The sequence below is a fragment of the Mirounga leonina genome, unplaced genomic scaffold (assembly GCF_011800145.1).
Source record: "Mirounga leonina isolate KUSES-001 unplaced genomic scaffold, KU_Mleo_1.0 Mir_129, whole genome shotgun sequence".
In the NCBI taxonomy this organism is placed as follows: Eukaryota; Metazoa; Chordata; class Mammalia; order Carnivora; family Phocidae; genus Mirounga; species Mirounga leonina.
Window position 1 is genome coordinate 511,989 of NW_023270323.1, and position 23,232 is coordinate 535,220.

The 23,232-nt window shown below is 42.9% G+C and overlaps 1 protein-coding gene across 4 annotated transcripts in view; it reads left to right on the plus strand.

Moving 5' to 3' along the window:
- Positions 1-322: 322 nt before the first annotated feature.
- TSPAN5 (tetraspanin 5) overlaps positions 323-23,232 on the plus strand; it is a 171,348-nt gene continuing 148,438 nt past the window's right edge. Inside the window, exon 1 of one of the 4 annotated variants that reach the window (XM_035004468.1) lies at positions 323-848. In XM_035004468.1, the coding sequence (XP_034860359.1) occupies positions 768-848 (81 nt within the window). In that variant the 5' untranslated portion in view covers positions 323-767. The remainder of the gene's footprint in view (positions 849-23,232) is intronic. The other 3 variants (XM_035004467.1, XM_035004465.1, XM_035004466.1) reach the window with 3 other exon arrangements.

Sequence of the window (23,232 nt, forward strand, 5' to 3'; positions counted from 1 at the left end):
TCCGGCCGGCTGCTCCCAATCCGCGCGCTCCCCGGGCGGTCTTCCTCTTCCCTTCCGCCTGTCATCCTCCTCACCTACCCTGCTGCAGCGCTCGGGGGTCGGCGGCGCTCCGGGCTGGTGGGAGAAAGGGCGGGGAGAAAGGGAGCGGGAGGAGCGGAGAGCGGTGGCAGGAGGAGGCGGTGCGGCTACGTGGTACCGCGGCCGCCCGGGAGCGCCCGAGCCCGTGCGCGCGCGCGCCTCGCCGGGGCTCGGGCGGCGGGCGGCGGGCGGCGGGCGGAGCTGCGGGCGGAGCTGCGGGCGGAGGAGCCTCGCGCCGAGCGGGCGGAGCGAGCGGCGGGCGGAGCGAGGGGTGGGAGGGCGCGCGCGAGCCGGCGGGAGGGCGAGCGAGTAGCGTCTCCACCAGCATCTGCCGCGGCCGCGTTTGCCCGAAGCTCGGAGACCGACGGACGGACAGATCGCCTGGCGGACAGACGAGGGCTCTCGCCTTGGGCTCGGGGCCAGCTTCGGCGAGGCTCGGGGCTTGCAGCGCGCGGCTTCTGCGCCCGCTCACGGCCACCCCGGCTCCGGCGGCCTCGACGCGCCAGGGGGCTGGAGGTGCGGGAGCCGCTCTCCACCGGTCGGTGCCCGCGCGGCTCAGCCCCGGCCGCCGCGCCGCGGCCCGGAGCTGCGTCCCCGATCCCCTGCTCCCCGCCGGGCTGCTCTGAGCAACGGTGCTCCGGGGCTCCAAACTCGGGCTGCCGGGGCAAGTGTCTTCATGAACCCAGAGGATGTCCGGGAAGCACTACAAGGGTCCTGAAGTCAGTTGTTGCATCAAATATTTCATATTTGGCTTCAATGTCATATTTTGGGTAAGTTGGAGCGCTTCTGGTATTTCAACTATTGTGGCCGATCGATGCGCGACGATTTCCCCCCACGTTGCTTGCTGCTTTTACTTTTCGCAGCCCCTCGGGCGCTTGCCCGAGCTTGGAGAGGCATTTGCCTTCCGCCTTTCCAGCTTGCGCGTTGGAGAGATAAACATTTAATCCTTTCTAGGAGTGGGAAGAGCTAAAAGAAAAACCGAGCCGGAATGGGGGCACCCAGGCCTTGGGGTGGCTTTCTAAGGGACGAATAGCAGGGATGCAGATGAAAGAAAGGGCTCGGCAGTTTGAGAAATGAGCAACCACACGAATTAGATTTGCTCCCGGTGGGATATGGATGTTGGGCAGAGCGTGGTGTCATAATAGGGAAGGCTAATCGGGCAGAGCCGACCCTGAGGTCCACCTTCTAACAAGGATCTGATTGGACGAGGGCTTGGCTCCGTGTTGCCGCGGCTGGTCTGTGCCATGCTCAGCGTGTATCTTCTTGCACCATCTCGGGCTTTGTGTAGGATGCAGATGCGGTGGTATATGGTTCTGTAATGTACACGTAAATAACGCTTCCTGCGAGCTCTTCCCCTTCAGCTGGAAGGCGCTCCTTTTGCATAATGGACTGGCCAGTGGGCGTGTGGGGTGGAGGGTTTTATTTTCATGTATATATTATTGTCAGGATAATAACAAGTCACCATCAACATGTTTCAGTGTGTTCGTGCCTCACATCCTCCTTTCTAAGGAGTGACACAGAGTGGGCCGTTTTGGGGAAACCTTGGAGCAATGCAAAGAGAATGTGTGAGACATGTTTTATTGGGGGTACGGAGAGAGCAAATTCTTCAACGCAAGATTCAAACCACGCTCTGGCTTTGCTGGCACCACAATGTGCTGGGCACCTATTTTAATTAGGCTGGGATGCCTACTCTTTTGTTTTGTTTGGATTCTTTTCCTTGATCTCACAAACGTGTTCAGCAACCAGACAAAGAGTTCACTAGGGCAAGGGGAAAACATTGGTTCAAAGACTGTTATTCCTACCCCCCATCCCATCCCATCTCCTTTCTTAATGGGCATCCCCCCCCCCCCCCCCCCCCCCCGTGGAAAGTAAAGATGGTGGCTGTCTGGGGGGTGTTCTCCAAGTTGCTATTCAATGTAGGTTCATATATGAGATAAACAATCATCCAGCGGTGGGATCAGTAATAATCCACAGCAGCGGGAACACAGGGTGTGTTTATTATGATTCTCCTTTAATTTTAGCCATTTCCTGCAAACCTATACATCTATGAGAATAGTTATCAATATAGCTTTTCATTTGTTTTTTCCTATACACATTTTATCAAGCTATTTTAATTTTTTCCCGTTTTCTGTTCAAGTATCTTGTGTTGGTTTGCATGTTTTGCAAAGGGAAATGGAAAGGTTTGGAGACTACTTTCTGTCTCAGCATGTCATCTGTCCTCAAAACTCATAAAGAGAATGGGGGGGGGGGGAGCAGAGAACATGAATCAGTACTGTATCTAGTCATTCACAGACAGGGTTCTTTTTGTTTTTTTGTTTTTTGTGTTTTTTTTTTTTTTGCCAGAGACTGTGCCTGATTCCTGTGCATGGTCACCCCCTCCCTGCAGTCAAACATTGCTACAATTATAGGAAGAAGAAATTATTTTCTTTCTTTGCTTCTCTTTTTTCACCTCTGCTGGAAATGTTGAAAAGTGATGGGTAGTCACATTTCTGAGTGAGGTGTTTTGATTTTATTGGAACTTGAAACTTTGTGACTTTGAGAGTCGGGGACTACTGAACTGGGACTGGACCTTGGGGAGGTGGTGAGTCCAGGCCTCTTGATTCTACTTGAACACTTGCAAAAGTTGCACATTTCAGCTACCAGGCAACAAAAAGCACCCAGGGGCTTTCTATGCACTTTCATAGCAGGAGGTGGAAAAGAAATAAAGGGATTTGGGCCTGTTTCCTTGACAGTTTGGTGTAATTTTGTACAGTGTACAGAGGAATATTTAGTATTTTCTGTGGATTAGGTTGTGGCAAAACCATTAGTGGAGAGCATTAAAGAATTATGGAATGCTTGCCGAGAGAGTTCTGGAATAGAGCTGCATCTTGTCTGATTTTGAAGGTCTTCATCTCTTGGGGGAAGTTTTATGGGAAGCCTGAAAGGAGACCTAGGCTGTGGAACTAAACAAGCTGCCCCAGGCAGAATTGTTAAGTAGAAGCCTTCGTTCCAAGGCCCTTCTCTTACTCTGCTTTCTACGCGCCTTCTCCCTCCTTTCTATGCCTAATGCTTTCCACCCTGATGCCCCCCATACCTTTCCTGTTCTGCTGTATGCTTCAAAATTACCCCATATTTAAACCTCCCAGGTTATCAGTACCATGGTTTTTAGTCCTGATCAGCAGGAAGGTAACCATAACCAGACTAAGGTGTTAGTGACTGAAGAGCTGGGGTCAGTAACTTGGCAGCCTGCTTCTATAAAGTTGCACGTCTCTGCCCAGTACAGAGTCACCATCCTGCAAGTTCTTGCCAGAAACAGCAGACTCAATGCTACTCTTACACAGGTATGAAGAAGAGATTGATAACAGAGAGTGTGGTTTCCTAATCTTTCATTGTCACACTGTGAGATGCTAGAAGAAATCTGAAATACACTGAGGACCCTTGGAGGTATAGTTTTAGCAAAATGAAATTGAACATATGGTAGCACGAGCACTGCGAGTTTGGTTCTCTAGCAAATGAGTAGTTTGACTCGTTGCTAGTCAGTTAACTGCCCTGGGCCTCAGTTTCCCAGCTTTTAAAATGAAGGAGTTGGATGAGCTGTAAGGTTCTTTCTAGTTCTGACAGAGGAAATGTCTGTTGAGTTCCAATAGGCTAGGGAAGAAAAATACAAGAGATAGGCACTATGTATAATGAAAATAGCATATATTGGGACACTTGTTAAATTACAGACTTTTTCTTTACTGAGACTTGTCTGAAGATCAGTTTTCTTCATTTTTTCCCTCAAAGATCCTTTCATAAAACACACACACACATCTTTCCCTAATTTCTTCTTGGCTTGTTCACTTATTGGTATAGTATGCATTCTTCCCTGTCCCCACTGTGAATCTCAAATGTGGTCCTGTGAGTCATTAAATATAGTTTTATTATTAGAGTTACTGTTTCGTGTGTAGAATATGAATCCTTTTATATAACAGTTGTAATGATATTCTGAGTAACAAAGTCAACGTCTTCTACAGATTCCTTTCTCATTAGTTATCACAGGGTGGTGGTGGGGAAAATCTCATTTTCCCTACTTAATATTGGAAGAACTCAAGCCAGAAGGGAATTGATTTTATTGAGGCTGTCACCATATTGGGACATTTCTTGGAAAACCCCTCGGCTGCTTTGAGGTGGGTGAGGGAGGAGAAAGGGAGTTTTGTTTTAAAGTCACTTCTTTTGGGTCCTGAACCCCCACATCATATCACCCACCATTACTAGATGTTTTGCCCTGGACTCTTTTGGACTTTGGTTCTAATTCTTAACTGTTTGTAGGCCAGTAAAGTGACCTGATTCTGGTGTTGATCTGTTACTATGTAACAATCAACCCTAACACTTAGTGGTTTAAAACAAAACTTTCTTATTATATCTCACAGTTATGAGATTTGGCCAGGCTTATCTGGGCAATTGCACTTGGGGTCTCTTGGACAGTTGCAGTGAGATGTGGCTGGAGCTGGAGTTGTCTGGGGTAGGATGCCCAAGATGGAATACTCAACATGACTGGCAGTTGATGCTTGCTTAGAGCTCAGCCAGGGTTGTTGGTTGGGGCCACCTACATGTGGCTTCTTCTTGTCTCTGAGACTGGTAGAAGGTAACAACCAGTTAAGGCTACACCCAGAACTGGCCCAGTGTCACTTCCATGTGTTTTACTTATTAAAGCACACATAGAGCCTACTGTTTTGAGGGCGGTGAAGAAAGAAATTCCACCTTTTGATGGACAAATGTCAAGGTACTATGGGTTGTGGCCATCTTTGAAATATACATTCTGCTGCACTGAGCCATAATTTCTTGTTTATAAGGAAGGATAACATTATCTAATGGAATTGTAGTTTCAGTGGTTCAGTGAGATAACATATTACTCAGTACAGTGTCTCAATAATTAACAAATGGTGAGTATTGTTGTTATTGCCTCTAGACTACTTCCATCCTATATTATAGAACTTCTAGAATACTTTAGCCAGGTAATGATAATACCCTTAAGATCTGCCAAGGAGATGAGGCAAGTGGATACAGTAAATTTAATTGTCACTTATTAGAAAAAAGCCCCATGGATCGTTGGAAACCTTGAATGACTTGGGAAAACCAAGAATGATTTGGGAAAACCCAACTCGTTTTTCTCTTCTCCTCCCAGTACAACGATTAGAACAGCCTTGGATACTTGAGGCCAAATTTCTCTTTGATGTGCTTTCAAATATTACATTGTGTCTTTAAGGGGAGGTTTATCTTGCAGAATGGCAGAATGTTGTATCTAATTTGTTTCCACAGGGCTCAAATTCAGAGAGGAGAGAGATTTAGGGAACCTTGGGGGGGGGGGAAGGCATCAAGTAGGAAGCCTTATCTTATGATTCACTATAAATTGTAAGATGTTCTGGAATGACGATACATCAGCAGTTTATAAGTCATAATTTTTGTTTTAATTTGCTAGACATCTGTTAGCTTCGATGGCAACCATATGGGAGTCTAAATTGCCTTTTGAATTACAGGGAGATGGTAGGAAGAAAGCTAAATATGGTTATGAAAGTGTCATATGGGAAAAGTGTAAGAAAGGTGTAGAGACCTCAGTGGGGAGAATAACTGAATACTGAACTTGCTTGGTCTGGCTGCTCACACTTGGGTCAGTGAGAAGACACTGAAGTATTCACATTTGATGATATGCCAGAAGACTGAAATGAAGCCAAGGGGGAAAGTTGGAAAACCCAATGATGTTCCACCCACCATCAAATTGCCAAGGTGAGCTCATTTAGATGGATCACTCTGTCTTAATGTGTCCACAATAAGAGTTAGTCCCTGGCAAAAGGTGAAAGCAACCTGCATTTTATTTTATTTTATTTTATTTATTTATTTTTTAAGATTTTATTTATTTATTTGAGACAGAGAGAATGAGAGACAGAGAGCATGAGAGGGAGGAGGGTCAGAGGGAGAAGCAGACTCCCCGCCGAGCAGGGAGCCCGATGCGGGACTCGATCCCGGGACTCCAGGATCATGACCTGAGCCGAAGGCAGTCGCTTAACCAACTGAGCCACCCAGGCGCCCAGCAACCTGTATTTTAACAAAGCTTTATAATTATGATCTCTTTCTTCTAAGCATCTCAAAGCGTCTTACAAGCATATTATGACATCTTCGTGACAGATGAAAAAATTGGAGCACAGAGATGTGGGGTTACTTTTGAGCTGTTGAAGAACATGTCAGGGTTCACTTTTGGAATATTAAGTCTCCTCTAGTAAGGATAGCCCTAGCTTCTCCTTTGAAACTTATTTTAGAAGGTGCTTTTAATTTTAAAATAAAACATCAAGTAAGTCACTTACATCTGTTCATAATTGAAAAGTGATAAAGTTTTTGCATATGCCTCAATTAACACCACCCACTAGCACAAAGAGTTAGGATGAAAATGTTAAAGAATATGATCGTATAATAAACTTTGTGTGGTCTATTGAGAATTCATAAATGAAAATTGGATTATTAAAGACAATTAAAAACAATGGAGTATTGAAGACACATACTTCTTTCCATATGTAACACTGATGACTGTCTTACATTTCTAACTTCTGAATCATTATACTTCACTCGATTATAAGAACCTCAGCTGTAGGGACTCTCTCTCCATCATTTTCATAAGCCCAGGGTCTAGCACACTGTCTGAAACATAGTAGGTGTTTGTTGAATGAATGAATTACGAAATCATTGGAAAGTACCTAGGCATCTTCTCCTCTAACTTCCTATTCAGTGAAACATTTTCTCTGTGACGTCCTGCCAACCCATTTAAGCATGGCTCTGTTTTTGGATCACGTTTCATTTGTCCTCCAAGTAGATGTAATCTGTTTCCCAGTAACTTCCATCCTCCTAATTTACTGTTGTTGATTTTTAATTTTTATTTTGAAACAATCTCAAACACAGAAAAATTGCATGTGGCATAATTTGTTTTTATCCTGAATCACTTGAGAAAAAGTTGCCAGGATGATGGCTATCATGCTAACACTTCAGTGTATATCTCCTGGAAACTAGGATATTCTCCTAGATAGCTACCGTACAGCCATCAAAGCCAGGAAATTACCACCGATACGTTACCATCGCCTAATCCTTAGACCTCTTTCAAGTTTCCCAGTTGTTCCAATCATGTCTTATAAAGCAAAGAATCCAGTAGAGAACACACATTATATTTAGTTATCTCCTTCAGCCTTTCTCTGTCAGGATCCTGATACATTTGAAGATTATAAACCAATCATTTTGTATAATGTTCCTCAATTTGGTCTGTCTTCCATCTTCTCATTCATAGATTCAGGCTGTGCATCTTTGGGAGGAAAATCACAAAAATGGTGCTATGTTTGTCTCATTGCATCCCATCAGATGGCACTGATTTCTGTTTGTCCTATTACTGATGATGGTCACTTGTTTAAAGTGTTGTTTTCCAAGCTGCTCCGCCATAAAGTTACTCTTTATCCTTTTGCAATTTGTACATATTGTGTGACAGGTTACTTTGAAACAATGTAAATAGCCCAGTCTTCATCAAATTTTCAATCTAATTATCAGTAAGAACTTACTGTTTCCTTTTTTTTTCACCCCCTCAGTGTGTTTTAGTTAAACTGTTGCTCTTCTTACTTGGATGTTGTAGTTGGTCCCAGGTCTGGCAGTCAGTGATGGTCTTTTCATGCTGCCTCCTGTGCCCATTAACTCCCATCATTCTTTGAGTACTTCTTTGCTTTCTGGTGGAACAAGATGTTCCAAGCTCATCTTGTAATTTACTGGTGTGATCTATTGTATCAGCCATTTCTCCAGGGAGCCCTGGTTCCTTTGAGTGGCGAATGGTATTTAGAAGCCAAGATCTGATTGCTAAGTGTGCCCATGGCTATGAGGGTATCACGACCCCTGGGAACTCTCAGTGGACAGAAATATGGAATATGTATCTGTGTGTGTGTGTATATATATATACATACACATATACATACATTACATATGCATTTCTATATTTATTTATATTTTGAGACCATGAGTTCAGTGATGCCTCAAATCCATCTTTGATACCACAGGGTTTATTCTAGGTTTTTTCCTTTTCTATATTTATAAATACCTTCTTTGACAGTGAGATTCCTGGCTCCCATTATTCTTAACAATTTACTTATTTGATAAATTCTCCTCATATGTAGCCAGTCTTCCACAGCTGCTCCTGTCCCTCACATGGTTGCTGTCCTTACCTGCTGATGTTGCAACACGAATGCCATAACCCCGCACCCCAATACAAACACCCTTCTCACTCTGATCGGGCTCTGATACCCTGCTCTGGGCTTCCACATCCCTTCCCATACCTGTCCTTGCACAAAGGCCTACCTTGCTTGGTCCCTACTAATGGCTTTAGGATAGAATTTTTCAGGAAGGAGAAGAAGGCCTTAGGTAACAAAACAAGACTTATTTCCCTTCTCTGTAGCCCTTCATTATTTAAAAAAGGGTATTATGTCATTCCTAAACCTTCTGTTTTTCATCTTTAAAAGCTCTTAGTTCCTTCATGTATTCTTCATGTATGATTTCCAGGTTGTTCTTTGCCCTGGTTGTGATACTGTGCCTGTGGTCCCATTTGTACCCACTTCCATTAATGTAGCAACCAGAACGGAACACATTCTTCACACACCCTTCCACCCATCCAGAGAGCAGTGGGCTGTTACCCTTGAACTTCCTCTTAAGTCTCTAGGCCATGCTGAACCTAGAGGTAGAAGACTCTGCTACTGCCTGGATTTGTCTTTGAGTAGGTTACTCTCACAGATTATTTCTTCAGCTGCTTATCTAAAGTATGGGGAAATAATTCCAACATCTCACAGAGTTGTTATCCAGTATTAAATGAGAGCACGCATGTGCTTTGTAAAAGGTAAATCTCTCAATACAAATAGCAGTTATTAACCTAAGCGAAACTGCACAGGCTTCTCCAGGCAGCCAGAGAACATTGCTGGCTCAAAGTGAATTTCTAGTGAAATGAAACCTTCACTTCTTTTTAGGTGAACTTCTGTTAAACCCATCTCCCTAGGCTAAGTGCAAATCAGAAGCCCTAACCCTCCAGTTAATTATTTGAATTTAGATTTAGTACTATTTATTTATCCCATTTACATGTCTTATTCTGGCCCAGTGGTTTTTAAATTGGGCTACCAGCAGCCCCAGGCTTCCTTGAGGTGTGCCCGGGGCCTGACTGGGAGGATCTGTGACCTCTCATCCATCCTGAGGACTCAGCCATTAGGTTTAGGATATCATGGGATATCATGAAGGATTTGGCTTGAAAAAAGGGGTCTGCCGTTCAAACAAACTATTGAAAACCACTGTTCTAGCCTTCAGGTGTTTTTGAATCTTGATGGTCAAGGCATATTTTAACAAAATTATTCCTGTTATGGGTCCTTCTCCTTTACGTGAATCTCTTCATGCCCAGGAAGTCCCTCTCACTAACTAGAGTGATTTCTTTAAGATTCATTGATATTTCACCCCTTTATAGATGTAGCAGCATAATTCATAAGTTGTTAGGAAATTTTAGTCTTCCCACCAGGGTATCTGATTCAGTAGGTCCTGGATGGGGCCCTGGTATAGTGTGTGTGTGTTTTTTGTTGTTGTTTTGTTTTTTGCTTTTGTTTTGTTTTGTGTTTTTAAATCCCTGCAGGTGATTCTGATGCTCAGCTGACTTTGAGAAGCTCTGGTTTGTTGTTCTTGGCAAGATGTGGCATCTCTACCCGTTGTTGTCTGGAGGGGACACTTGGGGGAGCTGGGAGTGGGTAATGTAGAGCTATGACCAAAGAGTGACCGATTTCACCAGCACATGAAGCTAGTATTCGTTGCTGATGGGAAAAATATAATGTGGCCTATTTTATCCTTCATGGAATTTTTTATTAATCCAAAAATGCCAGTTTATTTTTAAATCTGGAAGTCCTAAAAACAAAATGAGAAAATCTCTGCCTAACAGAACCTCTTGTGCTACAATTAGTATGCTAAAAATTAGCATTGTATAGGGAGAGAAGCTAGTTATTTACTCAACAGGAACAATGGAGGAGTAGACATTCTGTTCTTTTGCCCTTGCTGTCCTGCCCACTTCAGGGCAGGGGATTGGGTCGAACCACAGATGCCAGATAGTGACCTGTCCTCCCCTTCAGAAATCAGCCTCCCTGGCCAGCCTCCCTTTCCTGCGGCTCTTCCTTCCAGCCTCCCTTTCCTGGGCTTTCTCCCGTGTCCCCGGTCCTGAGTGCCCTCATTTGGGGGTGGGGGAAAGGGGAGTTGCCTCCTGTATCTCTGTGGCAGGTGCGTTGACTTGAGTGCTGTCACACGGTGGCAGGGAGATTTCTTCTCCCATATCCAAATGTGCAGCACTATCCCCAAAAGCTCACAGTACAGCAACACAGGATACCCACACCTGGTATTTGTCAGTTTACTCTAGAAAGAAAAGGTTGAACGTAGGATATTCAGAGTGTGCATAATGAATTGTCCATTATTTTCTTGACTTCTTTTTCCCTCCCCCCTTTAAAAAATTACGTATTTGATTATGACTGGGCTCCTAAAGTGGAAGTCTTTTGAAAGAACTGAAGTTTGGAAATAAATTCTAAATTATTTCTCTGAAATGTTTTACTGGGACATAGTTTATCACACCACTCCTAAAAAGTAAAATAAAATAAAATAAATAAATAAAGGACCCAGGTTGGCGTGCAAACTCTGATTAGCAAGGTATAATTTTTTAAAAAGATTTATTTATTTATTTTAGAGAGAGAGACAGCACAAGTGGGAGGGGCAAAGGGAGATGGGGGGGGGAGAGAGAGAGAATCTCAAGCAGACTCCATGCTGAGCGTGGAGCCCAGTGTCGGGCTCCATCCCAGGACTCTGAGATCACCACCTGAGCCAAAACCAAGAATCGGACGCATAACCAACTGCACCACCCAGGCGCCCTGCAAGGTATAATTTTTAAGTAATGTATTCAGCAACCTCAATAACAAAGTAGTATTTGGAAGTGGATGGCAAAACACTTTGGCTCCCCTCACTGAAAAGGCAAAGTGATGTTCTATTCCTTTTCCAGCTACTATTTACTATTTAGATAACTATTATAAGAGATAGGGCTCTTTTTACTTGTTGAAAATATTTTTCTAAGTTATACTTGGCACTAAGTCTTGAATTGCTAAAAATCTGGAGGGAACAGCTGGTGCTCTAATAAATATTCAGGCCAGCTATTTTAATGCTTTGTACTTCATTAAGTAGTCCTAATAAAAGGGGAATACTTGACTTAAGCATTTCTCAAAGTATAATGTTTTGCTTCCAACAAAAATTTCCCCCAGCTGTTCATATTCCCCCCCAAGCAGCCTTAAAACGTAATTCTGCCAAGTAAGTAGTTCTCTATCTAATCACTGTTGAAGCATTTAATGCCACAAGTTCGTTCTCCTGTTTTGAGGTATAGTCAGTCCTGTGAAAATGGCCCAGCCCTCTGATGAAGACTCCATCAGTTAATTTAGAAATTTAGAATTTAGAAAAAGTCTTTATATGTGTCGTATTAGAGAGTGATGATGAACGTGCATCCTGACGTGGGCATTGTAGTGCTCTGGTGCGAAGTAGGCGGAAGAGTCTGGTGTTAAGGAGCTTGGACTTCCAAGTGTGTCTGATTTTTAGCCAGCTCTCTTCCCAGGCTTGTGACCTTAGGTTATTTTAATGACCTTGCAGTTCAGTGTCCTCCTCATCTGCAGAATGGCATTCTTAGTCGTAGTATTAATTAATGCTATTAATAGTAGTATAACATCTCTCTTGGAGTCATGAGGATTAGAGGAGTTAAGATGTATGAACTGCTTGGAATACTCCATAGGTATTAGCAGTTATTCCTCTATTTTCCTCAACACCCATAATTTTTTTTTTTTGGTTGTTTTTTTTTCTTAACTTCTTTCAGAACCATTAAAGTAATCTTACACGGTAATATATATTTTTTGTTCTCTGTAATGTTCTGCCTACATAAGCGCATTCTCAAAATAACTAAAGGGAAAAAAGATCTAACAATATTCATAGTGTTCTTTTCATTGTAATGAATGGCATGTAATTCTTATCATGGATACCAGACCATGAATTTGCATCTATTGTTTGTTGTTAATTTTCTCCTTTTTCTTTACCCATTTAGATTCCCTTTTCATTTTCTTGGCAAAACCGTACGGTCTCGTCTTAGTGTTTTGTGCCAGGAAGTTGAGTTTCTGATGTTGAGCTCTGGTGTTAGGCTTAACACCTGGCAGAAATCAAAATGTTTTATTAACATCTGTTGAATCTGGATATTGTGAAAATATCCAAATGGCTGTAACTATTTTTTGCACTTATGGTATCAGAAGTCTGGCATATTTTGGTCATTGTTTTACTCTGTATTTCAGACAAATTCTGTAGATTGTGGAGGTGTCCTTAGAATTGATGCAGAAGTAGAATTTTGGCCTCAACTATCTGGTCATTGATTAAATAAATAGGCCACCCATCCTGGTGAACGGGTGACCCGTGGCTTCTTCTCTGGGGCAGCAGTGATGGGAGGCACCGGGAGCTGTGTTCTTTTGCCTCCGGTGGTTTCACTGGACACAGAAGACCCAGGCTGTCCTAATTTTTGAGCATAATCTTCTCTCTAATTGGGCTCAACTCTGGGAGAAAAGGCCAGGGCATGCTAATTTAGTAGGTGCAAGGAGCCTTGTCACTCATTCTTATGCGGAAGGTGTGCAGAAATCCCCCAGCCCTGGAAGGGGGAGGAGGAGGGATGAAAGGGAGGGTGAGTAGAATTTTTACTGTAGTTTTCACTGGTAGAGAAGAATGATCTGTTCAGCATGACAGGATGTCATAGGAGCACATTTAAGGTAATTTTAGCCTACCTACAACATGCTCAACACTATTGATTTAGATTCTCTCATTGACCTCACAACCTATGGATGATTTGTGACTTCCCATTGGCAATCACTGAAGTTATCCTCTTTGTCCTTCTGACCTGGGCTAGCCAGTTTCTGTAAGGCCTGGAGGATGACCACCTGGTAATCTAAACAGCGAACCCCGAAGTTCAGTCATTTGCAAGCTGCCTGCGTGGTTTTGGACAAACTCTTGTGTCACCTTAGAGTTTCTCAAATTTTAATGTGCGTACAAGTCACATGGGGAATCTTGTTTAAAATGCAGATACGGGGGGCACCTGGGGTGGCTCAGTCGGTTAAGCCTCTGACTCTTGGTGTGGCTCAGGTCATGATCTCAGGGTCCCGAGATGGAGCCCCTGCGCCTTGCATCTGGCTCGGGGCTCAGCCCTGAATATGCTTGTCCCTTTCCCTCCACCTCTGCCTCTTCCCGGGCTCACTGGCACAGACGTGCTTTCTCTCTCTCTCATGAGTGAATTAATGAATGCATGCATGCAGATTCTGATTCAGTAGGCATGAGAGAGGCCAAAGATCTGGCACTTGAACAAGCTCACGGGTGAGGCCACTGTGGCTGGTCCACTGATCTCATTTTGAGCTGCAAGGATCTAGACCATTGTAAACCGATTCTTTTCTCTTAAATTGTTTCCATTTTTAAACCTTAAATACACTTATTAAAAAAATACTTGAAAAATATCACTATTCAAATACATACAATGACAATAATATGGCTTATTAACTTCTGGGTAGCGATTGGTGCCTGCTGGCAGGCCTGAGTCAGAAGCTTAGTTTCCTTTGTTACTGGGGAGGTTAACAAGTGTGCAAAGTGCTCGACATCCTGGCATCAAATGGAGACTTTGTCCTTGACTAGACCGGAGGATTAAAAGAGAGTTGAAAAGGAAATGACTTTCAGATTCAAGATGATTTAATGCGGTATTCTAAAATTGTCTCCTCTGGCACCCCAGGTCACCAGGGAATCTCACTTTGGGGAGCACTGCTTTTAAGTAATTCGAAGGAAGGCATGCATTTATAAGCTAAAACCTATTAGTGAGATGGATGAATCTCTAGAGGCAGAACAGTTGGGGAGATGTGTGGAAAGTTTTGCTTACTCCAGGTTCTGTTTCCTGTCAGGGAAAAAAGAGAGCTAATCGCCCCCGCCCCCCGCCCCCCGCCCCGCCCCATTTCTGGAAAATTGCTGAGTCTGGGCCCAGTGAGTAGTTACATCTTAGGTAGGAAAAGGCAAATGTGTTGGGAAATTGGATCTCAGGCTAATAGGAAGTTACGTTAAAAACTGAGGAAATCTGTCTCAGTGGGTACCTTTGGCAGACTTCCTTCAAGTTACTATTGATTATGTTCAATTTGGAATGAGTCCATTTTTAAGAAAAGGGCACTTTCTTTATACTTTTCTACAGTAAAAATAATACAGCGACATTAATATACATTTTTTGAAGGAAAAGAAATTCACCACAATCCCAGTAATACTTTCTTTTGGTTCAATTATATTAAAAATGGAGACTCTTAGTCAAATACTCTGAGAGCAGTGAACAAACACCCCAAAACAAACAAACAAAAAACATTTTAGAGGTTCAGCTGTACTCACAAGGATTTGAATTTAGCAAACCTCAGTTACTTTGTAAAGAAAAAAAATGTGCTTTTCCATCAATAGCTTTTAAGCATTTCTTCTGACTTTACCTGCATTTCCCCCCTCAGGATAACATTTAGAATAAGTGTTTCAACATACAGTACAAATATCTTGTGAATAAACATCAATTCCACAGAACCAAAAAAAAAAAAAAAAATCAATAGATCTGCTTTAGGCATTTGAGAAACCCTGTACTTTTAAATGAAAGAGTTACAATGTTAAATAACCGAGGAAACAAAAACCCCCCAAACCAGGCTCTTAGCTTTAAATGTTTTTCAACATGACCTTTATGTAGACAGAAAAATATAGCTGAAAACTTTCTGGGCAGCAGTTTTATTGTTGGTGCCCTGCTTATCCGAAGATGTGCAGCAACTGCCCACATGGCAGTCATGTGAGAAACGCTACCTAGTATTTTTTTTTTTTTTTTTTTATCTCATAACTGGAATCCTAGGGAAAATAGTGTTTATTTGGTACCAGTTCTTTTAGATTTGTCTAATGGTTTGGGAAAGAATAAATTGAATGAAGAGATGCCTAGATGATATAATTATATGTGGCATTTTAATTTTTTCCTGAGTCTGCAAGATTTAATAATCCCTAATGTTCTTACTGTATGCTTTGAGAGTTTTAAAGTTGTTCTCCAGTAAGGATTTGAAACAACTGTATAGAAGTTTGAAAATCGTGTTTTACTCTTTTTTTAAGATACAGATCAATATTTCAAAAATGAAAGGATGGGTGTCACTGAAAAGAGCATAGAAATATTTTATATTTTGTGAAATACATGTATTCCATTTAAATATTGATATATTTGGATTTTTAAAATATCAGTGTATAGCAATATACATCAATATATATCCTTCATGAATATGAATATTACCAATATATATCCTTCATGAATAATAAATATTGATCTATATCCTTGGATTTTCTTTTTGTAAGTAGGTATATGCTTTCTTTGGAAAAAGAAAAGCTACTTACATGACCAAATGACTTCCAATTTTATTTACGATAAAAGACTAAAGTTTCTTTTATGATGGAATAGCATAAATATGCAAACTAAATGAAAATTTTTTAAGTGAAAAATAAAAACCAGAGATCAGTTTTAAGTCTCTATGACATAAAAAGAAAAGAAGGTTGTGATTATATTTTTGGTTCTTAGGTGAAGACTAGAAAATGAACTCTTTGAACTATGAAATTACTACATCTTCATTGGAGGCACCAGCAGATCATGAATTATTGCAAAGAAACTTTCAAAATGCAGTTTTTTAATTGTGAGCTTTCGATTGAATATCCCCTGCCTTGCCCCCCTTCTCTCTGTGAATTTAATTTCAGAATTGAGAAGATAGGGCTTTTTGCTTTCAGTGAAGGTGAATGAATCTCTTTCTCACTCCTTAAAAAGGTTAACCTGCTGATGACAAAACAAAGTTGGAATTATTTTCAGCAGGAAGGGCTGTGTAAATATTAATTCAGTGTCCTTTGGTGGGTGTTTTAGCACCCAGATACTGGAAGTATACCTTCATTGGTCTTTTGCAGTCCTAATTGTATCATCTTAGCACATCTATGTTGTGAGGGACCTTAAAACTCATTTAGGCCTCTAGTTTTTACCTCCTTCCCCCACCTTTTTCCCCCTCCTAATAGTAGAATCCTTTTTTTTTCCCTTCCCCAGCCAAGATTTTCAGCAGAGCCCCTAGGTTATAAAACAGGCAACAGCTGTGGTCTCCGGAGCCTAGCGTCTCGGTGGGCTCGGCCAGCCTCCGCCGAGTTGCTGGGAGAGTGTGTGCAGAGGGGACAAGGAGAGTCCTTGCGGATTTTGCGTCTTTCTGAGGATGGTGGGGAAGGCATCGGTTTTGAATTTATGAATTCACCTAGGACGAAGTCCACGTTGGCTTGTGCTATCCGTAGGCTGTGCGCACGCAGAGCTGCCCTTTTCCAAGTGCTAGTGCTTTGACTCCGTTTGGTTCTTCTAAACCGTTTTGGCGCAGTCATTCTGATTAATATCAACCTTGTTTATGTTAAGTAAGTATTCAGGTTATTTATTATGTATTACTCTTATGCTTTGGAATGAGCAGGCTCAAAAAGTTGGCTTCATATGGATTCCATATGTGGCTTTTAAGTGAGCAGAAACACAAAGCCTTTCAGTTAATTTGCACACAAAGTTGCATATTGAATAGATTAAGCTTGATGGTATAGGTATTATTTGAAATTCTTTGTCATCTCTAATATTCATTTTTCATTTAAATAAGCTCTTAGGTGTTCAAAGGTTCTGTGGTGAGTACCTTAATCTATGAATTCATATAGGTCCTATTTGGGTTTTTTGTCATACGGAATGCAGATACCCATGGAATTTATTTTGTTTTCCATGATTAGCTCCAGATAGTCCCACATGATCTAAAAAACGGGAAATTAATTCTTTATTTCTATAATTTAACTTTTTTCTCCCCCACCCCCATGCTAGGCAGAGAATACTGCCTTGTCAGGTGGTGGTGAAGAGACCGAGTGGGTTCAAATACTGGCCTTGACACTTACGAGCTGGGTGACTGTGAACATTGACTCCATCACTCTGAACTGTTCCTTTTGGACAAAAAAAAAAAAAAAATTGTAAAGGTTCACTGAGATGATGCAGGCACCCCTGAGAGGGGCGAGCACTCAGTGAACGCTGGCTTTGTCATCAAGTGGGGAATAGAGGACAACTCAGGACAGGTGCAGGCTTTTGGTTCATTATCCCCTGGGAGAGGTGTTGGTGGTGTCCAGGAGCCTCAACTGCTCCTGTTAGGGAAGTGCACTCTGTGCAATAGAACTTCTCACTCATGGCAAGGTTTTCTTAGTTTGCTTTTGTCCTTCACCCACTGGGGGAGATTGTACCTCCATGCTTTCCTTTGGCAACTGGATCTCTCTGAGGGTTTCTAGCAAGGACAGCTGCTCCATTCCCATCTCTCCTGGACCCTAATTTCCTTTCCTGTTTAGCTGCAGCTGTCCAGCATGCCTACTCCTGGCATGACCTGATCAGCCCTCTGTTTCTATATCACAAAAGCCAGCATAGCATTTGTCATGTCCTGCCCAGAGGGTCATTTTGAGGCCACAGACCTGTTTTTTTTTTTTTTTTTGGTAGTATGTGTAGAACATTACAGTTCCAATAAAAGAACATGTATAGATGTTATAGGCATGTAAAAGGCATAACATTTTTTATGCCTAGAAAAATATCTAATGTAGCTATCCAGTAATTATTGATTGAAAAAATCTGAAGTAATTTTCATTAGGAACAAGATAAGCCTCTATCTGGGCCCTCTGCAAAGATTTGTTATGTACAAGTAGATGTGTTTATGAACCTGTTTATTATATAACTTATTCTGATGGCAATTATAAATTTTTAATTGAATTTATATTGGCGTACTTACAAATATTTGTTACAAATGGTGTTTATGGGCGGTTGGACCTTAAGGAATTTGGTTTTTTAAACTGCGTTTTTCACTGTATGGGATGTAAAAAGTCTAAGTCTGGCAAGAAGAAAGTTGCCTTCCTTCCCAAAGTTAGTGCTTTTCAGAGTGTGAACATTTGCCAAATGGAATTTCGTCTCACTGTTTTTCATTTTCTGAACGTCATAAGGGATTTTTCTTCAACTGTAGGGATGAAGATTTCTAGAATTAAAGTTTTGCCCAGATTGAGACCAGCTTCTGTTCTGTCCATTATGTATTTCTTGTGCATTTTTAAACATAGATATGTTTCCAAAGGTGGAAGAGGTGAAAGAAAGCAGGAAGAGAGGCAAAGGTGATGTTGGGCCACTGTCTGTGTGCTTGGGGGTGCTTCCCAGACTGTGCTATTGGACTAAGCCATTAAATTGGGGGGGGGGGCTCAAAGTTCCTTTCCAGTGAGGGGCCTATGCTGCTGCTTTTGTAATCCATGCCATGAGTGTAGCGGGGGTTGCTGTGGAGACTCTGGGACCATGAGCCCCATAGACACCATCATCTACAGTTAGGGACATACACAGGTTGCTGGGAGACGCTCTTCCACACGTTTCTCATGCTTCTACAGGTCTTGCTGGGTGGGTGTGCCAAGAATGCTCTTTATCTGGGCCATTTCTTCAAGTGGTGTTTGCAGCGAGCAGTCTTGAAGGATGAGGTAATGTCTCTCTGTGGAACAAAGAGCGGTCTCGCTTACTGCTTGTTATAAAGCAGCAGGTTCCCTAAAGCACAGGTTCCTCAGCTGTGACGCAGACTGACGGCAGCACGTGCAGCTTCCATCTGGGCCCCTCATCACCCCCCACCTTGGACTTGGCGGTGAGGAGAACGGACACAGACCTGATGCTCATGCTCTCTGCTGTGCTGTGACAGTCCTTTGTCTCTGAACCAGGTGTCTCGTGTGTTCTGCCAGCTTCCAAGAGACAGCTGGTTAATTTATTTCCTTCTGAGTAGGGTAAAAGCAAATAAGGCCAGACACAGGTGTATTGTGCAGTAGTTGAATACTTATCCAGTTAAATATATTCAGCTGTGTCCCCTTTAGAAACTAATCACTCGGGCCTCACCTACAAACAGTGTGGCTAGGAAGGTGGTGGTGCGTGGCTCCTCAGAGCTTCTCCTGAGACCTGGCGAGGGCTTCTTGCGTACTTCATATCAATGCCACTGGCCTGTGTGTCTCCAGGGAACCAAGGGAGACCGAGGAATCTGTGCCAAGAATTGTATCCTGAGTCAGGTAAGAAGTAAAACCGACATAGGCAAGAAGTTGATCTTGAGAGTACAGAGCAGCATAACCCAGGAGTATTGGGGTGGGGGGAGGAGAGCACACAACCTCAGGAGCCTAGGACATCCGGTCCTGAAAGAAGAGAGAGACACATGGGGAAGTCCGGGTCAAGGCCGCGGGCCAGAGCGAAGAAGGTGCAGGCAGAGCTCATCTCAGAAACGTCCTGGCTCTGCTGAATTGGACTGGGGAAGAAAATTTCTGTTTGCTTGTGATATTTGCTGAATGAATTGTATTTTGAGCAGTTAACCAACCTATTGGAAAGTAACCCCGAGATCACCTCTATGCTGGTTTAGACAATTTATAGAGAGTGTTTATAATTAGCAGTCATGCAGCTGATGAAAGGTAAGTAATATTTGTTTAGAACAATGTTTTTTTTCTTCGTAAAATATCTGTAAAAGTATATTTACTTGTTATCTGCAATATATATTTGCTCTTTCTCCCATGGAAAGAATAATATGTCTATTTGGTAATTAGGCCTGATATTAAGATTCTACATGGGGAAAGGACTTTCAGGGCTCAAAGAGGAGATAAGATATTGAAACCCCTCTCCTGTTGTTTCCAGTGTGAATTTTTTTTTTTCTTTTTAAGATTTTATTTATCTGAGAGAGCGACACAGCGAGAGAGGGAACACAAGCAGGGGGAGTGGGAGAGGGAAAAGCCATCTTCCTGCTGAGCAGGGAGCCCGATGCGGGGCTTGATCCCAGGACCCTGGGATCATGACCTGAGCCGAAGGCAGACGCTTAACAACTGAGCCATCCAGGCGCCCCTCCAGTGTGAATCTTACTGGCATTTAATCAACCAAATCCTAAGTATTTTCATTCGTTTAATGATATGTGAAAATTATTAACTGCAGCCATCAAAGTGAGATCCACGATGACTGCCGAAATGTAAGGATTCATGGATTAAGTAAAAAATGCATGGATCAGGAAGTGGATTTTAATGGGGAGATATCTGTGGAAATGACCCTTCCCCCTTCCCCGACGACTGCCATATATAGCTACACAGGTTGTGCACTGCACAGCTCCCTGGGATGTGCATGGTGTTCCCCAGAGTTGTGCAATGTAGAGTTTTGTGTGCATTGGGCAGTCATCTAAAGGTTTAACTGAGTGGCATATAAAGTGGGTGATCCTTTTAAGTTAAATGGGTTCAGAGATTTCTGCTTAGTGTGATAAGTACCACCTGTGCCTTTCAGTCCTTGAAGAATCTGGTTGGTGATGATGTTGGGAGTGCGGGGCATGGGGGCTTCTCCTGGGGAGTTGGGAGCTCCCTGCCAAGGAAGAGGGTTCCTCAGTCTGACAGGGTGCCTTGGGATCTTGTGGACTGGGCTAAAATACCTCAGACCAGGGTCCACCCTCCAACTGGTCCTCATTGGGCCCAGGGAGACCAGAAGAGCTGCAGTTGCTGAACTTCTGTAACTGGACTCTTGAAACCAAGTAAACCATTTGTTTGCTTATGTTACTATGTGAGTAAGCTTGATCACTCATGTTCAAAATAATTAACCTCGTTGGTGAAGTGATAGTCTGCACTTACACTGGATTCAAAATGAAGAGGCTGCCAACCAACTTTTTTCTGCTTCTTAATATAGTTACTTTACTTTCTTTAAATTACGTGTGTGTATACACACACACACACACAGTGTTTGCTAGTTTAAATGCACAGATTAATAAAGATCCTTTTTTGTGTGGAAGATTATTACTCTGCAAGTAATTTTAGGAAATAAAAACCAAGTATTAACACGCAAACTTTTTTCACTGTTCTGGATGCAGTTTCATAAAAAAACACTTGGGAGTGGAACTCTCCCCACTGCAGAAAGAGACGGTGCTGTTGCCTTCTGTGGCAGCCTGGTTCTGTTCTGCCACTCGAGCTTGGGGACCCTATCGCACAAGGAGAACTCTAGTACCCTTATAGCTAGGTGGAGGCACCAGCCCCAAACGTGTTCCTTATTCCCTACCCAGGTGAGCTGACCACCTCCAGGAAAGACTAGAGCACTTATCTGTCCCTCCCTCAAGCCTTTCCCCTAGCAGAAGTCACTGTTTTCTATGAAGGGGTTTTAAATTGTGGAGGGCCGTGGGACTTGGCATCATCAGGCAAGGATTTGAATCTCCCTTCTATTATTCTCTAGCTTTGTTGCTCTGACTCATTTTAAGCTGCTTGAGGCTTTGTTTCCTCCTCAGTAAAGTGAGTATGTTGAGAAACGGTTCTCCATAGAGGTCCCATGTTTCTTGTGCACGTCTCGTGAGCTGAGGCACTCCCTTTGTTCTGGGCTATCTTTTTCAGGATGTTTGTATAGTGAAAAGCCTTGGAAATTAAGTGCCCATGGGAAAAAAAATACCTGGGTTCCCTAAGTTCAGGGGCCCTCTCTTGTCCCGTTCACCGGGGGAGCCCTCTCTGCACTGTCCTGTGGGAAGTGCTCAAGTGCAGATACTGTGGCCGCTGCCTCTGCTGTGAGTTATAAACCATCCTTTGTCTCTGACCCAGGAGTTCTAGGTCTCCTGCCAGCACCCAGGAAACTGTGGTAGGCTCACTTCTTAGCTTCTAGGGAGGTGAGAATCGTGGACCGTGCGCTACTGCAAGTCTTAACCGATGTATGCTTGTATGATTTGCTGCTTTTCTCCAACAGCTGTCCCTGCCCTGGTTCAGGTCGTTACTGTTTCCCGTGTGCAATATCATAGTCCCCCTTTCCTTCCCCAACACTGCATTCCCCCCATTCTGCTGCAGGGAGATTTCTTGAGTGGCAAATCTGATTGTGTCACACTGCCCTGCTTTAAATACTTAACTGGCTCTTAATTAGGATAGGATTAAAGCCAAGCTCCATCATAGGGACCTTGCCTAGGTCTCCCCTCCCACATTCATATTCTGTTCTCCAGCCATACCTGTATGGAGCAGAGGGGTCGATCTACTTGATGATCATTATGAACTATTCAGGTTCCCAAAATTCGGCTCACCCCACGCTGTGACACAGTATGCTGCGTATGCAGGTGTCTCCTGGTCCGCTTCCCATCCCCCTGTGGGAATTGGGGCTTGGGGACAAGTGAATCGTAAACTCGAGTTTCCTGACGGTAACTTTGCACTTACCTCTGCTTTAAATGACCTTTTTACCATTTCTGTCCACTTCCCAAGGTGTAGCATCTAGCACAGAAAGCTGTAAAGAATAAAGAGGTCATGAGTGCAAAGCACTTATCTCGGGGTCTGATTAGCTGCTTCTGGTGCTGCTCTAATTGTTCTTGTAAGAGTTGGTGCCACGGGCGCCTGGGTGGCTCAGTTGGTTAAGCATCCCACTCTTGATTTTTTTGGCTCAGGTCATGATCTCGTGGTGGTGGGATTGAGCCCCAAGTTGGGCTCCGTGCTTAGCAGGGAGTCGCCTTGAGATTCTCTCTCCCTCTTCCTTTGCCCTTGCCCCACCAGTGCGCGCGCTTGCATTCAAGTAATCTTTAAAAAAAAAAAAAAAAAAAAAAAGGTGGTGCCGGAAGTATAGTATTTGGGAATTCTACTAAACTGCCTCTACCCCCACCCCATCATCTAGGTGCACCCCATTTATCTGTTTAATCCTTTAGCATGTATTCTGTATAGATCTTTGGAAATATTTAAAAAATCATCAGAAATACACCAAAATCTATTATAATACTGAAAAGAAGGCATTTATATCTTGCCAGTTGGATGGCATTTATAGAGGGGGGCCATAGAGTGCTCTTAGCTAAAGAGTACCGGCCTGACACTCAGCCTTCTTCAGTTTAAGTGGCTCTGGGCAATATGTTTTGTAGTCTCTTTTCCCCCTTTTAACACCCTATTTTCCACCTGATGGTCTTTGATTCACAGCAAATTGTTTTCTAAAGGATAAATCAAAGGTGGGTTTAAATGGTTAAAATACAAGCTGGCTATTGTGAGTTTTACCAGCTGTCAGATCCTGTTCACTGTACT